The sequence below is a fragment of the Caretta caretta genome, chromosome 1 (assembly GCF_965140235.1).
Source record: "Caretta caretta isolate rCarCar2 chromosome 1, rCarCar1.hap1, whole genome shotgun sequence".
In the NCBI taxonomy this organism is placed as follows: domain Eukaryota; kingdom Metazoa; phylum Chordata; order Testudines; family Cheloniidae; genus Caretta; species Caretta caretta.
In genome coordinates, this window is record NC_134206.1 from 325,739,439 (window position 1) to 325,755,318 (window position 15,880).

Sequence of the window (15,880 nt, forward strand, 5' to 3'; positions counted from 1 at the left end):
GGTAGCTCCGCCATGGCAGTTGCCGCTCAGCCCGGACCTGCTCTCTCAGGACCAAGGCTGCCTCCTCCATCCCAACCTAGCAACACTTCACCTCATGGCGTGGCTGCTCAGTGGCTAGGTGGCAAGGAAAGGACATGCTCGGAACAGGTTCAGTGCGTCCTTGAAATTAGACGGCCCTCCACTTGCCGCTCCTATGTGGCGAAGTGGTCTCGGTTTTCAAGGTGGGCAGCAGGCCAAGGTGTTTCCCCGACAGCCACCCAGATCCAGCTTATCCTTTATTACCTCCTCCACCTGAGGGCCCAGGGACCTGCGCCCTTGTCAATCAGGGTACACTTGGCTGCCATATCGGCCTTTCATCCCCTAGTGCAAGGGCACACAGTGTTTTCCCATGCTATGAGCAGCCGGTTCCTTAAGGTTTTGGACCATCTCTACCCATATTCCAAGCCCCCAATTCCACAGTGGGACCTAGACCTGTTGCTGGCTCGTCTCACGAGGGCCCCGTTTGAACCACTGGCCACATGTTCCTGGTCTCACCTCTCGTGGAAGGTGGCCTTCCTGGTAGCTATCGCATCGGCTAGGTGGGTCTCAGAGCTCAGGGCCCTAACCTCCAAACCGCTGTATATGGTTTTTCATAAGGACAAGGTCCAGCTCCGCCCACACCCCGCGTTCCTCCCGAAGGTGGTCTCTGCCTACCACATGGGTCAGGACATTTTTCTGCCAGTCCTCTGCCCCAAGCCTCACATGACTAGTGAGGAACACCGTCTCCACACGCTCGATGTGAGGCGAGCTCTGGCTTTCTACCTCGAGTGGACCAAGCCGTTCTGAAAGTCTTCGCAACTGTTCGTCGCCTCGGCTGAGTGCACGAAAGGTCAGCCGATTTCTACTCAGCAGCTTTCTAAGTGGATCACTTCATGCATCTGTTCCTGTTAGGAGCTGGCAGGGGTTCCCCTGCCGCCCATTATGAGGGCACACTCGACTTGGGCACAGGCCTTGTCGACTGCCTTCATGGCCCACGTCCCCATCCAGGACATTTGTAGGGCCACCACCTAGTCTTCGGTTCACCTTGCACTATGTTCACCTTGCACTATGCGATAGTCTCCCAGGCCAGGGATGATGCTGGGTTTGGCAGGGCAGTACTCCAACCTGAGAACTTGTGAACTCCTACCCACCTCCAACAGATATAGCTTGGAATCACCTATTGTGGAATACACACGAGCAATCACTCGAAGAAGAAAAGACAGTTACCTTTTCTGTAACTGGTGTTCTTCGAGAGGTGTTGCTCATGTCTATTCCACACTCAACCCTCCGTCCCCTCTGTCGAAGTTGTCTGGCAAGAAGGAACTGAGGGTGGGGGGAGTGTAGCCCCCCTTCTATCATGCCAGGCAGGCGCCGCTCCGGGGATCGCGGGGGGCCGCTCCCCCCCTACAGGTACTGCTAGGGGAAAAATTTCTGGCACCGGTGCACTTGGCGAGCACGCACACCTATTGCGGAATAGACATGAGCAACACATCTCGAAGAACACCAGTTATGGAAAAGGTAAACTGTCTTTTATAAAGGTATAGAAAATCTGGCCCTGTATCTGTTCTGTAAAATATATGTTCTTGGTTTATCAATTTCTAAGTTGCCTTGTATAAGTATATACTATATGTTTCTAATGGAGGGTATATTTCTTCTTACAGTACAAGGGTGCGGCACCTTTGAAGATCTTAACTATAGGGAATGTCAGCACACCACTTACGTGCTTAAGTGAATCCACATGTGTATCTGAAAAAAATATAGTCTGGGGAGGCTGTGGAACAAAGATCATATTATTATCTGGTGATATATCTATTCAAACCCTAATTGAGACAAAGACAAGTCAGCTGTGAGTTTTTTATGCTAATGTAATTTGGTTGTTCTTGTTTTCATTGACATTTTTCTATCAGTGTTTTGTCTGAGAATCCTGACCTATTGCTTGTTCTTTGTAAATATCTTATTTCCAATTTTTTCTTTTAATAATATTTAAAAAGAATATAAGATCAACTGATATTTAATATATTTGTTCTAGTTTTAAAGCAAACATTAAGTAGTATGCATTTTTATTTTACAAATGTGGTAGGAAGTAAATCTATGTTCTATGAATATAGAAATGCTATTGGGCAAAGGCACACATGGGAAGAATTTGCTCTACTCCCATTTATTTCATTGGGAGCCATTTACATGCATTGAGCTTAGGATTTGACCGTATATATTCATATAGTTATAAGGTATGTGTTTACGTCTTTTCCCAATATACATACATTGAATATGATTCCTCACCACTAATTCTTAAAAGGCTATAATTTTATTGTGATGAAGATACCAAAGGTCTTATTCATATATCAGACTGTGAGGCTGAAGTTGTTGAGCATACAGTCCTCGCCCCAAATCAGTGAGGCAGAAGGATGCTCTTTTCAAATTGCAGAGATATTATGATCAAAGTTTGCACAATCATGGGATTTGTAGGAGATTCAAATAACTAAGTAATCAAAAACATTGTCACTAGAGTTAAAAACAGAGGCAAAGCAGACTGGGCAGAATCAGGCTGGCCCCGTTTTGGGACTGGTCTTTTGTTGTGCTGAGCAGCTCTCCAAAAGAAGTCAAAAGTCCTTAGCAGCTTGCAGGATCTGGCCCTTTGTTAGAATAGAAAGAAGTGGTGTTTGCTCTGTTGTGACCTGACAAATATGTTTAGGGAAGATTTGTTAATAGATACTGGACTTGGTTCTGCTTCCATGGAATTCAGTGGTAAAACATCCATTGACTTTGTTGGGAGCAGGAGCAGGCACATTACAATTTCCCATACCTTGAACCAATAGTTACATTATAGGCCTGGATCTGATCTCACTTTAAATGTTTTTGTACTGGTGTAACTCCACGGACTGTAAGCATTCAGATCCGATCCTTTATTTTTAAATTGATCCAGGCCCACTTTGTTTTTAGGCTGCATGGGTCTGTAATTGTAGGCAGAGCTTACCTATTAGGAATATAGTGTACGCTTAATTTTTTTCCCTCTTTCTTAGATTCTGTCACAAGGCTTACAGTGACGCAAACATTATTTCAATAGCAGTAGACAAATCCATCTACTTGGCTAAGAAAAACAGCCATTTTGTGGAAGTTTGGGATAAGAAAACAGAGAAACTTTGTGAACTAATTGACTGTGCACATTTTCTAAAGTAAGCGTCTTATTTTGTACTGTTATTGTGTGTAATAGATGAATAGTGGATTCGTCTGGGAGATTTTGTCTCGTGAAATACTTCACATTTTGGGGGTGGCAGGGAAGGGAATCACTGCTGAGACCAATTCTGTTGTCAGGCATGGCTTTTCTTTCCCCTCTTCTGGTCCTAAGTTTTGGACTGGTCCAGGCAGGCTCTCAGGATTTTTCCCTGGCTTTCATTCTTGAGCTTCTAGTAATTTAACCCCAAATGTTTATTTCACTGACTACCTGTGACCCCAGATGAACGCTTTAACTCTGTGGGACTCCTGTCCATGCCACCACAGCTATGGGCTGACCTAGGGTAGTTAGATAGCATTATTATCTCCCACCCCTTGCTCTATGCCCAGATTGAGAACACAGGGAACATATCTCAAAATTTCAGATAGGGTGGTTTAATTTTGCTATCTATTGCTCCTGTCCTTCAGAGCCTAACCCTGCAAGGTATTAAATGGCTCCTGGGCCTTTTGAGTGCCCTCAAATCCCGTTGAACTCAAGAATCTGTGAGAGAGTGACGCTGAGATGAGAGCGTATCAGAGTTACCCAGGAGATACTCAAGAGCTCACAGCTTCTGCCTTCAAGAAGAGAGATTCTAAGATGCCAGAAGTGATCACCATTAGTATTAATCCATGACGTAGTAGCTTTTCATCCAATGTATAAAATGCACATACTGGATCCTCTAGGGACCATAACTATAACACACATACTATATGCAAATATATACAACTACATACATATGGTACATGCATGTTAGTTGAAAATAAATTCACTCATGCTAATAAAATTACCCATATTAGCACATTGCGAGAGGAAATCCTGGCTCCTGAAAGGATTGCATTTTTGGGGGGGGGGAGGATGTTTTAATTTATTTTGGTCTGTGCAGGGATTTCTCTTCCCCTGCCTTGCCAGTCTTTCTTTTTCATATAGGAGAGAATTTAGAATATGGAAGGGAAGGTTTCATTTCTGAGTTTCCTTTGTCCCCAATCCATAAACCGTACTAATTAGATTGGTAACCAAAATACCCTAAAATAGTTCCCATCCTCAAATTATCTCCTGCTAGGCTACACAAGCCTAGTTAATTTAACTCTTTGTACACACTTCTCTTCTCACCTGGTGAAAAGCTGGTGAAAATGAGTGCTGTTTCATTCTCCTGCTGCTGTGAGCAGTAGCATCAATGTCATCCTCTCCTTTAAAAGACTAGAACAGGGAATTATTTAAATGCAGCTTTGAGAGTTGAAGAGAAAGGAGAGCTACCCATGTCCAATTTAAAGCCCTGTTCAGGTTGCCCAAGTTAAGACTGATGGTTATTAAAACTTCAGAAGCTTTCCTCCCAACTTGTTTAATGTAAGGAAGTTTCTTAGGCTGGGATTCATGCAGTCTGCATTGACACCAGATTTTAAAAAATTTGTCCAGTGCAAGGACGTCAACTTAGCAATTATCCAATGAAATATCCATGCATGCAAGCAATTTTTAATACAAAATCTCTTCATATTGTTAGGGAAGAAGTAGTGAAACTAAATAAAGAATCAAAACATACAGTGGCTTATTCTGGAAGAGTGAAGACCATCTGTCTACAAAAAAATACTGCCCTCTGGATAGGAACAGGGGGAGGACATATCCTGCTGCTTGATTTATCAACACGTCGTCCTATACGAATAATACGCGATTTTTGTGCCTCTGTTCGAGTCATGCTGACAGCCCAGCTAGGTAAGTATTCAAAAGAAACAATCTTTCATTATAGAATCTGACAATTCCTGTTTGACATGACATTCCATGAACTAATTAGAATATTCATTGTTTTTCATTCACTCTGTTCTATTTGCATGTTTAATCTAATCAATCTAAATCCTTATGTGAGTAAATACCAAAGAATGTGCTACTGGTGCTCAGATGTGACAGCAGTGGCTCCCCCGCTTTTTCTAGCGAAGCCCCACTTGTGACCAATAGCATCTCGCTCCCAGCTCCTTTCGTGCCATGCCCCCACACGCTTTCCACCATCCTTCTGTCCATTTTATTTCTCCTGTTCTGTTTGCCTGTTTTCTCTTTCTTAATTCTCTCCCTTTTTCCTTTTCTCTCTCTCTCGCGTGCTGTGTGCGTGTGTGTAATCTTGTTGCTTTCTAATCATTCTTTTTTACTTATTTGATTTGTGGCTCCCACTCTCAGTGCCTACTGAGCAGAACTCTAATGGGTGCCCCCATAGGGCAGAGTTACATGTGCAGCTTTCAATTCAGCTGTGTGAAGTAGGAGCAGGGGATAGAAGCTTGGGTTAGTGGGCTGCTGTCAGAGCCTACAGCTTTGTATGTATCAGCTGCTCCTGTGGCCATGGCCACTTCTATTATGAGCCACTGTGGAAGCAGGGACTGAGGGGGGGTGGTTTTCAAGGAGTTACTTCTGTTTTATACATAGCCAGAGGAGCACATGTGCAGAAGGGTCAGATTTGGGGTATGGTAATTTTCTCCATCCCCACTGTTCTTCTGTGTCCCCCAGACTAATCTAAACATCCCCAGGTTACAATACGTCATAGTGCAAGGATGGAAAACTTAGGTATATGTATTATAGTAAAATACTCTGGAACAGTGTTTCCCAAACTTTTTTGGCCATGGAACACTTTTTAGCCTATTACAGAACACTTACAGTACTATTTTGTAATCGTTTGGTTTTCAAATAGAAAATTGCATTATTTACGCTCAAATATATTTTATTTTATAAAACAAAGTAAAAATACAAATTTAAAGTAACTTGAACTAACAATTTCTAACTGGAAAGCACGTATAAAGTAGTACAAAAATCAAGTGCAAGAGTCAAAATTAAATTCTAGATTCTTTCACGGAACACCTATTCACATCGTGTGGAACACCAGTGTTCTGCAGAACACAGTTTGGGAAACGCTGCTCTGGAATATTGTACGTGGACTCCATTCACCTACTAAACACCCCTAAGCTGCATCTCCGGTGTCAGTATGGAATAAAGCATGTTCATAGTAGGAAAAGTGACTCTAAAGCTAACATTGTGGAGTTCCCACACTTACTATATTCCTGTTAGTCAATTCCGTACTTTAAAGCGCCGATGTCTTCTCATTGGCATCACTGTAAACCCAATCTGTTTTCTTTCTGCAGCACTGACTCTATTAAATATATTCTACAGTCAGACTTAGCTGGTGATGATGATGATTCATAAGGCAGAATAAATTTTAATTCACTCTGACTAACCCTTCAAAAGGTATTGGCTCTGCAGTGCTTCAAGCAATAAAAAAAGTTTATTTTCATAAAGGAAGCAGAGGGCACATAGATTGACTCAGAAGGTGTTTTTCCGTTGTTGTTTTTTTGACTATGGCCCCAATCCTATAAATAGAACGGCTTCCATGGACCCCTGGTCCTGTCCAGAGACACGTGGTATCCATTTGCAAGATCAGGGCCTATAACAGCAGTTTTATAAAGTACTTAGGTCTTTAGATGACAGAGTGCCAGCTAAATATTAATTTATTAGAAAGTCAGTATTAGATATTTCTCTTCACTGTGGTCCTTATAGTTACAGCATTAGCCCCTTGTTATAATGTAAATAATAATTAAGGCTAAAATTTTGTGTCGCATATTTTTAGTAAAAGTCACGGACAGATCACAGGTAATAAAGAAAAATTCATGGAAGCCCATGACCTATCCCTGACTTTTACTAAAAATATGCATTCAAAATGAGGAACTGCAGGCTCTCCAGACCACCCACAAGGGCCTGGCTGGGAGCCGCAGGGTCCCCCCACCACCCTGGCGCCAAGCTCGGGTAACCCCTGCCACCTGCAGTGGCTCGGATCTCAGTGCACCCTCATCACTTGCAGTGGCTCGGAGCTGTGGGGCACCCCAGCAGCCTGCAGCGGCTCCGGGGCACCCCAGCTGCCTGCGGTGGCTCCGGGGCACCTTGGCCACCCATGGCAGCTCTGTGCTCTGGGGCACCTGCAGTTACTGGGGGGCATCCCCACCATCCACAGCAGCTGAGAGTTCCCCGGAGCCCCACTACCCACGAAGGCCAGGAACTCAGGGTCTCCCTGCCCCCTGGGAGCTCCAGGCACCCCACCCCCACTGGGAGCTGCGGGGCAGCCCTGCTTCCTGCCCCAGCTGGGAGCTCGGTCCCCCACAGTTCCCAGCTGCTAGGGGTGATGAGGGATCCTATAGCTCCCAGGCACCAGAGGTTCAAGTCATGGAGGTCTCTAGAAGTCATGGATTCTGTGACCTCCATGAGAAAATCATAGCCCTAATAATAATTCACTACTATTTTATTTAATGGTGTTGAATTCTACAGTGATAGGATCCTAACAAGTACATTTTACAATAATACTAGTTTGTTGATTTTTAAAACCTGGATTCTCTAATTCTTAGTTTCCAGGCACCTTAATCTTCAGACAAATCAAATTCTGCATATGGAAAGATAATGATTTAAAATAAAGAGCTTAATTTTGTGTGCTCCATGCAGTGTGCTTACAGTTTTTGTAGATATAAGAAGTTTTGTTAAAATAGACACCCAATTTAACCTATCAACTTTTTTTAGTCAGTTTTTCCGTGTATTTATTTAAGTGTTTTGAATGCAAAGACTGTTCAGTTCCAAAGAGAATTATAGGAAACAGTCCAAGCCTTATGAGTAATTCTTCAATAATAGAACATTGCTTGTATGAGATAAAAAGGAACTAGGGGAAAAGTACTTCAGTATCAAAAATAGTTTCAGTTTCAAGATTAAAATACGTATTTCAATCAAGTATAAATATTTCAGGTGAATAGAACTTACCCAAATATCGTGAAATTATTTCATTTTTCCATTTAACTATTGTAAATAGGTTCCAGAAATCTACTAATAGATTGGCCTACAATAGGACAAGTGAAAATTGGGTCATTAGAGGATGTTCAGATATTCAGATTTACATCTGCAGTTCATTTTGCAAGCACAAATTTACACCTCCAGATAGTCCAGTTATAAAAACATAACCCTTAATACCTCAGTCCCTCTCATGAGAACAATTGAAACTGTTCATTATGGGAAAGAGTATAGGGAAGCTAAGACAGGGATAGTTCCCAGGTACAAAGTTCTGAACAGATTGAAATTTTCCCAAACCTAGGTACATTTTGATCTATTGTGTACATTATGGGCCATCTCTACTCCTGAGTGAAACGGGTGATGTTCTGTCACAGCAATGAACTAGCCTGACTATCCAGCCCCTACAAAATGTTGCATACCAGAGGGGTAAGGAGCTCTTTGACACATACACAGATGTATTTCTCCTGTCATTTGCTCTGTCAGTGTGCTTTAGACAAAGCAGGAAGACATCAGAGGGAGAGGAGCAATCCTGTGAAGTGCAGTAAGTCAGACTCAGTGGCGGATTAGCCACTGGGCCAATGGGGCCTGTGCCCAGGGGCCCTGGAAAAATGGGTGCCCCATGCCCTGACCCCGCTCCCCTCACCAGCCCAGCGCTCCTGCTGTGGAGCGGGGTCAGGACCGGGAGCTTGTCCTGCAGTCCCTCCCCTGTGTCGGTGCATGGGGGTTTGCACCACTCCACACACCCGTCTCCCCTCCTGCGCCAGACGGAATGGGGTCAGGGTATGGGGGCTTGACCCACTCCACAGGAGCACCGGGGGTGGGGACTGCAGGCGGAAGGGGTGGGGAGGGGGCCAAAACCCTAATCTGCCCTGATCCGACTAGATGATCATGATGGTCCCTTCTGGCCTTAAAGTTTGAGTCTGAGCCTTCTGTATCACAATTAACAGTTTTCTGCGTTTTCCATGAATGTAATAAGATTAACAGAATGCCACTTGGTAGAACATTTAGGGTATGTCTACACCGCACTTGGGAGATGTAACTCCCAGGGCTGGTAGACATACACCTGCCAACTCCTCTTGAGCTCGTGCCTAAAATAGCAGTGTGGAGGTGGCTGCACAGGTTAGCCACCTGCGTACATGCCTTGAGCAGGATTGTACCAAGGTGGCTAGCCTAAGTCTCTGCCCATGCTGCCATGGCCACGCAGCTATTTTTAGCACATGTGTATATCTACCCACGCTGGGAATCGCACCTGCCAGCAGCTGTGTAGACATCCTTAGTCTGCTCTGTTTGTACTGTGAGTTTAATAAAAGTTCATATCCTTCCCTGCTTCAACACTAAAAACTAAACAAGGCATCTGTCGCCAAAAATTCTCACTTGACTGCAATTTTGATATATTTTTTTTTAAAACTTTGGGCAATCTGAAGTGTACTCACAAATAGCATCTTCTTTACAACCTGTTTACATTAACTGTATACACTGATAGCCCAGAATTTTCTCTAGTGGTTTTCTGTAACAAAAATGTATACCATGCTTACCTAGAATCCTGAAATGGGAAATCTGTACAGTCCAGAAGGGGACAGACACCCATAGTGGGCAGAGCTAGCCCAGCATGAGGAGGGCACACTGTGTATTTTCATAGTGGGATAACTGCTGCTCTAGCAACCACTCCCTTCAAGACCCAAGAGGAATTTTGGCTGATTCAGGCAGAATACCTCCTGGGACTCCCAGCATGGCCCCTCAAAGCTTCCACAATCCTAGTTTTGGTAGTGAACCAAAATCTAGCCTTATATATGCTCCATAAGACACAGGGACGAAGCCTCTCCTCGCAAACACACTCATAAAACTTTAACATATTTTCATTGCAATTTTTTTCTCTACTCTACCCAGTGAGGCTGAATGGGTGTAAATGAAGGTAAATGATTTACAATATTTATGTAATTTGTCCTTGATCTTTGATAAATCCCTCATATTAAATGGGGGTGCACACACTCTGACGTTATTGACATAATCTGTAACTGTATAGATCACTGTTGCGACTACTGATATATATTTGCAGCAAATATTGAATAAAGGTTGTCGTGTAAGGGATGTATGGAGAGATTATGGTTTGTTGGTTATGATTATGCTGTCTATATGTATGTATCATTTTTGTAGTTGAAGTTATGAATATTGGCTCTACACTGTCTGTATTTCATACTTATGCTATGCTTCTGGGTGCCACGCCAGAAAAGTTGGTGTCAGCTCTGCCTAGCCTGCTTGATGGCCCATTAAGGATCATCAACTATACAACTGACCCACTGAGAGAAGGCATATATGCCTTGTGATTTAGCAAAGTAAGGGACTTGCCCATGTGACTCCAAACTCCATTTTGCTATAATTTTCCATGGTAAGAACAGAGAGGTGTTCTTACACCCGGAAAAGACTATAAAAGGCTGGTGCCTCATCTCCATCTTGTCTTCAATCCTGCTTCATACCTTCGGAGGAACTTTGCTACACTGAAGCTTTGAACCAAGGACTGAAAGACCCATCCCAACTGTGGATGTACTCCAGAGACTTGATTTGAACCTGCAGTTTATTCTATCGCTGCTACAAGCCTGAACCAAGAACTTTGCCATTACTGTGTGTAATTGATTCCATTTAACCAATTCTAGCTCTCATCTATATCTTTTTCCTTTTGTGAATAATCCTGGGGTATTGGTTTTCATAACCATTTGTCCCCATAACGAGTGGCACTGGTGGTGATACTGGGAAACTGGAGTGTCTAAGGGAATTGCTTGTGTGACTTGTGGTTAGCCAGTGGGGTAAAACCAAAGTCCTCTCCTCTCTGTCTGGCTGGTTTGGTTTGCCTTGGTGTGCAAAGTAACCCCAGCCTTGGGCTGTAACTGCCCTGCTTTAAGCAATTTGTCCTGAATTGGCACTCTCAGTTGGTAGCATCGTTATATACACACACACATACACTCACACACTGCATTTTTTCATGTCACTTTGATTGGTAATGTTGAATTTTGATTTTTCTAACAGTAAAATATATAATATGCATTAGTTTACTGAAATCTGCTTTCTGTTCCTTCAATGGTGCATGTAATCTGCTTCTTCTGCTCTTAAATGAAGTGAAATCCAAGTGCTAGTTAAAATTAAAATCTAACATTTTATTTTTGAAAAGGGAGCCTCAAGAATGTCATGCTGGTTTTGGGGCACTGCTATAAATGTGATGAAGACGACAAATGTCAGAAAGGTATCTGGTAATTTATTTTACTAATCCATGTTACTTATGTTGTAAAAAATACTGTACTTTTTTTTTTTATATGTCTGTTAGGAATTTTATTATATCACTTGATATATTTTCATTGCAGTTTTGTAGTGATTTATTGTTGTCTGTGTTTCTAGACTCCTGCCAAATTGAGCCTGTAAAATATGACAATGGCTTATTCATATAAAATTAAATGTGGAAAAAAGAAGAACCAGACAAACCTTTACTCAAAATTCTAACTGAACCAGAACGTCTTTTAAGGGTCCCTGATTATAATTGTAATAAAATCCTTTGCCTTTTTAGTCTGTGTAACAATATCCAAAATTGTACCTATAGTAATCAGAATTGAGACTAGGAAGCCTTTTTCACGCAAGTAGTCTTTTCATCCCCTTACTCCACTGAAACCAGTGAGACTGCTTCAAGGAGAAAGGACTCACTCCTTGCATAAGGGTTGTGGGACTGGGCTCACATCCAATATAGTCTGAGCCTTAGTAAATTTAGCGTTCAAATCTGTTTTAATTCTGTTTTAATGATTTGGGCCAGATTCTCATTTACACTAAAGCTCATTTACATTTCCAGATCTATTATTTCTAACTGTAATTAAAAACAAAGCAAAATCACATTTGTAATGCAATAATTGTATCTGTGTAGTACTTTTAAACGTTTTTTTAAATTATTTTTGCAGAACTGCAGTCGTGTATGTCCGTGTGGGACATTAAGCTGCCCCATGAAGTACAAAACCTGAAAAAGCACATTGAAGTGAGACAGGAATTAGCAGAAAAAATGAGAAGGTTTTCTTTGGATTAAGGAGCCCTAGATAAGTGGAGAGTCATCTTGTTTCCCAGTTTTCCACTGGTTTAAACTTTGTTTTACTATATATTAAACAAAAAAGTAATGTAAGAAACAAAGGGAAGTGACTGTCATCCCTCAAAATCATAAAATATCAGAAGAAATAAGGAATATTTTTATTTATAATATTTTGAAGGAGTTAAAACTATTCACTCAATCTGCTTTCAGCAACACTTGTGTAAATCCAAAGAATCTTGGTTGGTATGTTTCTGATTTTGGTTACACCAGCATAAATCCAGAGTAACTCCACAGGATTAGATTCTGCTCCTAGTTATAGCCTTGTATATGCAGAATAACTTCATTAAGCTGACATTGTAAATGAGAGCAAAGTTTAGGCTTCACTATATATACTGCCGCCTGCATACATGAACTTTACTGGTGGTTAATGTTCTTAGTTAAACTCATATTTAATAATTTTGATTATATGAAGGAAAACATTGTCGTTTATATGATGGATAGTACAGCTAGTTGGTAGACCGTATACAGCCTCGTTTAAAAAGCACAGGCTGAATAGGTCAGGCTTTTTCCCTTCCTATGTACATTAGGAATCTGGCCATTTTCAGTCTGTTCATAAAAGGCTGGGCCCTGCAACAGCAAAGACAAAATTCAGAACGAAGGTGTCTGTGAAGATAGTGCCTTTTTTGACTGTGAGCGTTTGCCTGGCACTGAGCAATGCAATCTCATTCATAGCAACACAACACATTCACACACGTAATTTTACAACTCATGTTGCACAGGCAAGAGAATGCAGGGTAAAATTCTTGACATGGTGCTTCTCAGGTAGCCAGCCAATGTGCTATAAAGTGCCTATGGAGTATTCACGCAATAGAATTGTTCAGTTCGCTTACCTCAGTCTGAAAAAGCATGAAAACTGTAGTATTCATATTTACCTTGTGTGCAAAGTTTACCATCCAGCCTTGTTATGAGCACCTTATATTGAGATTTTTGAAGTATGTAGTGGAGCCAGCAGGCATCCAAGAATGGGCTACTTCTTGCCTTGTGTAACCCCCCCCGGTGAGGCTACTCACGCACACACCTACCTTCATTCTGGAGATGCCATGTTATTGCTCTGTATCCATTAACCCAATTATCTGACAGCATGCACTCAGTGCCTTACTTCCGTCCTTCAGACCACAGACAGATGTCTTTCTCTGTCCCTCAGACCAAGAGCTTCTGCACCATAACAAGCCTGCAATGCCAGGTAGCAAAAAACCCAAAGCCATTCTGAAATTTGTCTCCTGTGGAACAGAGCAAGGTGTTGCGACCAGACAAGTCCCTCTCCTTCCAATCTTCTATAGTTATAAATAATTCCTAAACTAGGACAACCGAGTGCACAGAACTTTCTCAAAATGAATCAGTATTTGGCTATTTGGATTCTTTTCATATGTACACGGTTTATAATGTGTTTGTGTTGTAATATGTGCTATGAATAATGCTATTTATATGGGATTTTATAACTCAAAAAATACATTATTTTTATCATAAAGAAATAAACTTAAATATCTGATATTTCATGTGCTGATGTCAGTTTATAAATCATGTTGAAGTGTAAGCCTTATATCTATTTATTAGAACACTATTTTCATGGACAATTTTCCAATAGTATGCTTTATTTCTCACAGAATTTCTATTGAGCTGGGGCGTGACCACTTATATGCAGGAGTCTATTAAATTCGCAGCCATGAAAATTGTGTCATGGACTGTGAAATCTGGTCTCTTTGTGTGACTTTTACCTTATAGTATAGGGTAAAAAGTATACAGAAGTACACAGCATTTCTCAGACTGGTGGTCCTGACCCAAAAGGGGGTCACAAGCCTATTGTGGGGAGGGGTGGTCACAGTATTGCCATCATTACTTCTCCACTGTTGAGGGCAGCAACGCTGCATTCAGAGCTTGGTGCCTGGCCACAGGCCGCTGCTTTCCAGCCACCTAGCTCTGAAGGCAGCACAGAAATAAGGGTGGCAGTAGGTTTGCCAGCCTCTCCTTTTGGATCAGGACCCCCAGTTTGAGAAATGCTACAGAGAAATCACATTTTTCACAGGTTGGTCATGGCATAAATGACACATCCATGAAATTTGTTGTTTTTGCTGTGACCACACGTTTTTGCAGGTGGATTTCGCTGGAATTTAAGTAGACCTCTACTTCTCTAAGCTCTTAAGCTTTCCTCCAGAAGCAAGTGATTTTATTCAGATGCTAACAGAGTGATGTAGAAAGTTGTCAAACCAACCTAACTTTGTCATAGAATCATAGAATATCAGGGTTGGAAGGGACCCCAGAAGGTCATCTAGTCCAACCCCCTGCTCAAAGCAGGACCAATTCCCAGTTAAATCATCCCAGCCAGGGCTTTGTCAAGCCTGACCTTAAAAACCTCTAAGGAAGGAGGTTTGTCCATTGTTTCTTCTTGATAGTTGAGTTACCACTGTTTCAAAGGTAAAAGGCTCATAGCAGTGGTGACCCACTGGGACTCAAATGCAGAGAAAACATGCTGAACATAACAATATTGAAACCACCCCATAAAGGTTTTGCAGAAGTCTGTTCATAACAGGAGAATACCTCTTCCGCTGCATGTCACAGTGCTAGAATTGTGTTACAGCAGCCCTACCTCCCTTAGCCTCTTATGCTGTTGACTGACTGGTGAGTATAACAAGTCCAGTTCCCTCAGCTTGTGGAGCCCAGATTACAGCCCTCAGCAGTAGAAAGTCTGAGTGGAGTGATGGGGAAGTAGTGGCACAAGTTGCCTGCAATATTACTGATTGTGCTGATTCTTCTGCTGATTCAGGATTGCTGATGCTGGGCTGATTGTCCTGTGGGTCCTCGCTGGAGTCTGAAGTTCCCCTTCCAAGCCAGAATAATAGTGCTTGTGGGTGGTGGTGCTTTAAACTAGGGTTGTCAAGTGACTAAAAAAAAATTAATCATGGTTAACCGTGCAATTAATCATACTGCTAAACAGTAGTACAGTACCATTTATTTAAATATTTTTGGCTGTTTTCTACATTTTCAAATATATTGATTTCAGTTACAACACAGAATACAAAGTGTACAGTGCTCACTTTATATTTTTATTAAAAATATTTGCACTAGAAAAAACAATAGTATTTTTCAATTCACCTCTTTAGCATGAAAGTTGAACTTACAAATTTAGAATTATGTACAAAAAAAACTGCATTCAAAAATTAAACAATGTAAAACTTTAAGGCCTAAAAGTCCACTCAGTCCTACTTCTTGTTCAGCCAATTGCACAGACAAACAAGTTTGTTTACATTTGCAGGAGATAATGCTGCCCGCTTCTTGTTTACAATGTCATCTGAAAGTGAGAACAGGTGTTCGCAAGGCACTCTTGTAGCTGGCGTCACAAGATATTTACATGCCAAATGCGCTAAAGATTCATATGTCCCTTCATGCTTCAGCCACCATTCCAGGGGACATGTGTCCATGCTAATGATGGGTTCTGCTCGATAACAATCCAAATCAGTGCGGACCAATGTATGTTCATTTTCATCATCTGAGTCAGATGCCATCAACAGAAGGTTGATTTTCTTTTTTGTGGTTCAGGTTCTATAGTTTCAGTATCAGAGTGTTGCTCTTTTAAGACTTCTGAAAGCACGCTCCACACCTCGTCCCTCTCAGATTTTGGAAGGTGCTTCAGAATCTTAAATTTTGGTTCGACTATTGCAGCTGTCTTTAGAAATCTGACATTGGAACCTTTGTGTTTTGTCAACTCTGCGGTGAAAGTATTCTTAAATCAAATAACATAT

General features: G+C 41.8%; 1 protein-coding gene across 1 annotated transcript in view; it reads left to right on the forward strand.

Annotated features, from left to right (window-relative positions):
* Window positions 1-13,634, forward strand: part of LRRK2 (leucine rich repeat kinase 2) — a 116,345-nt gene extending 102,711 nt beyond the window's left edge. Inside the window, exons 47-51 of the mRNA XM_048836307.2 lie at window positions 1,680-1,864; window positions 3,039-3,191; window positions 4,728-4,936; window positions 11,190-11,261; window positions 11,962-13,634. Coding sequence (XP_048692264.2) covers window positions 1,680-1,864; window positions 3,039-3,191; window positions 4,728-4,936; window positions 11,190-11,261; window positions 11,962-12,083 — 741 coding nt within the window. The 3' untranslated portion in view covers window positions 12,084-13,634. The remainder of the gene's footprint in view (window positions 1-1,679; window positions 1,865-3,038; window positions 3,192-4,727; window positions 4,937-11,189; window positions 11,262-11,961) is intronic.
* The last annotated feature ends 2,246 nt before the right edge of the window (window positions 13,635-15,880 follow it).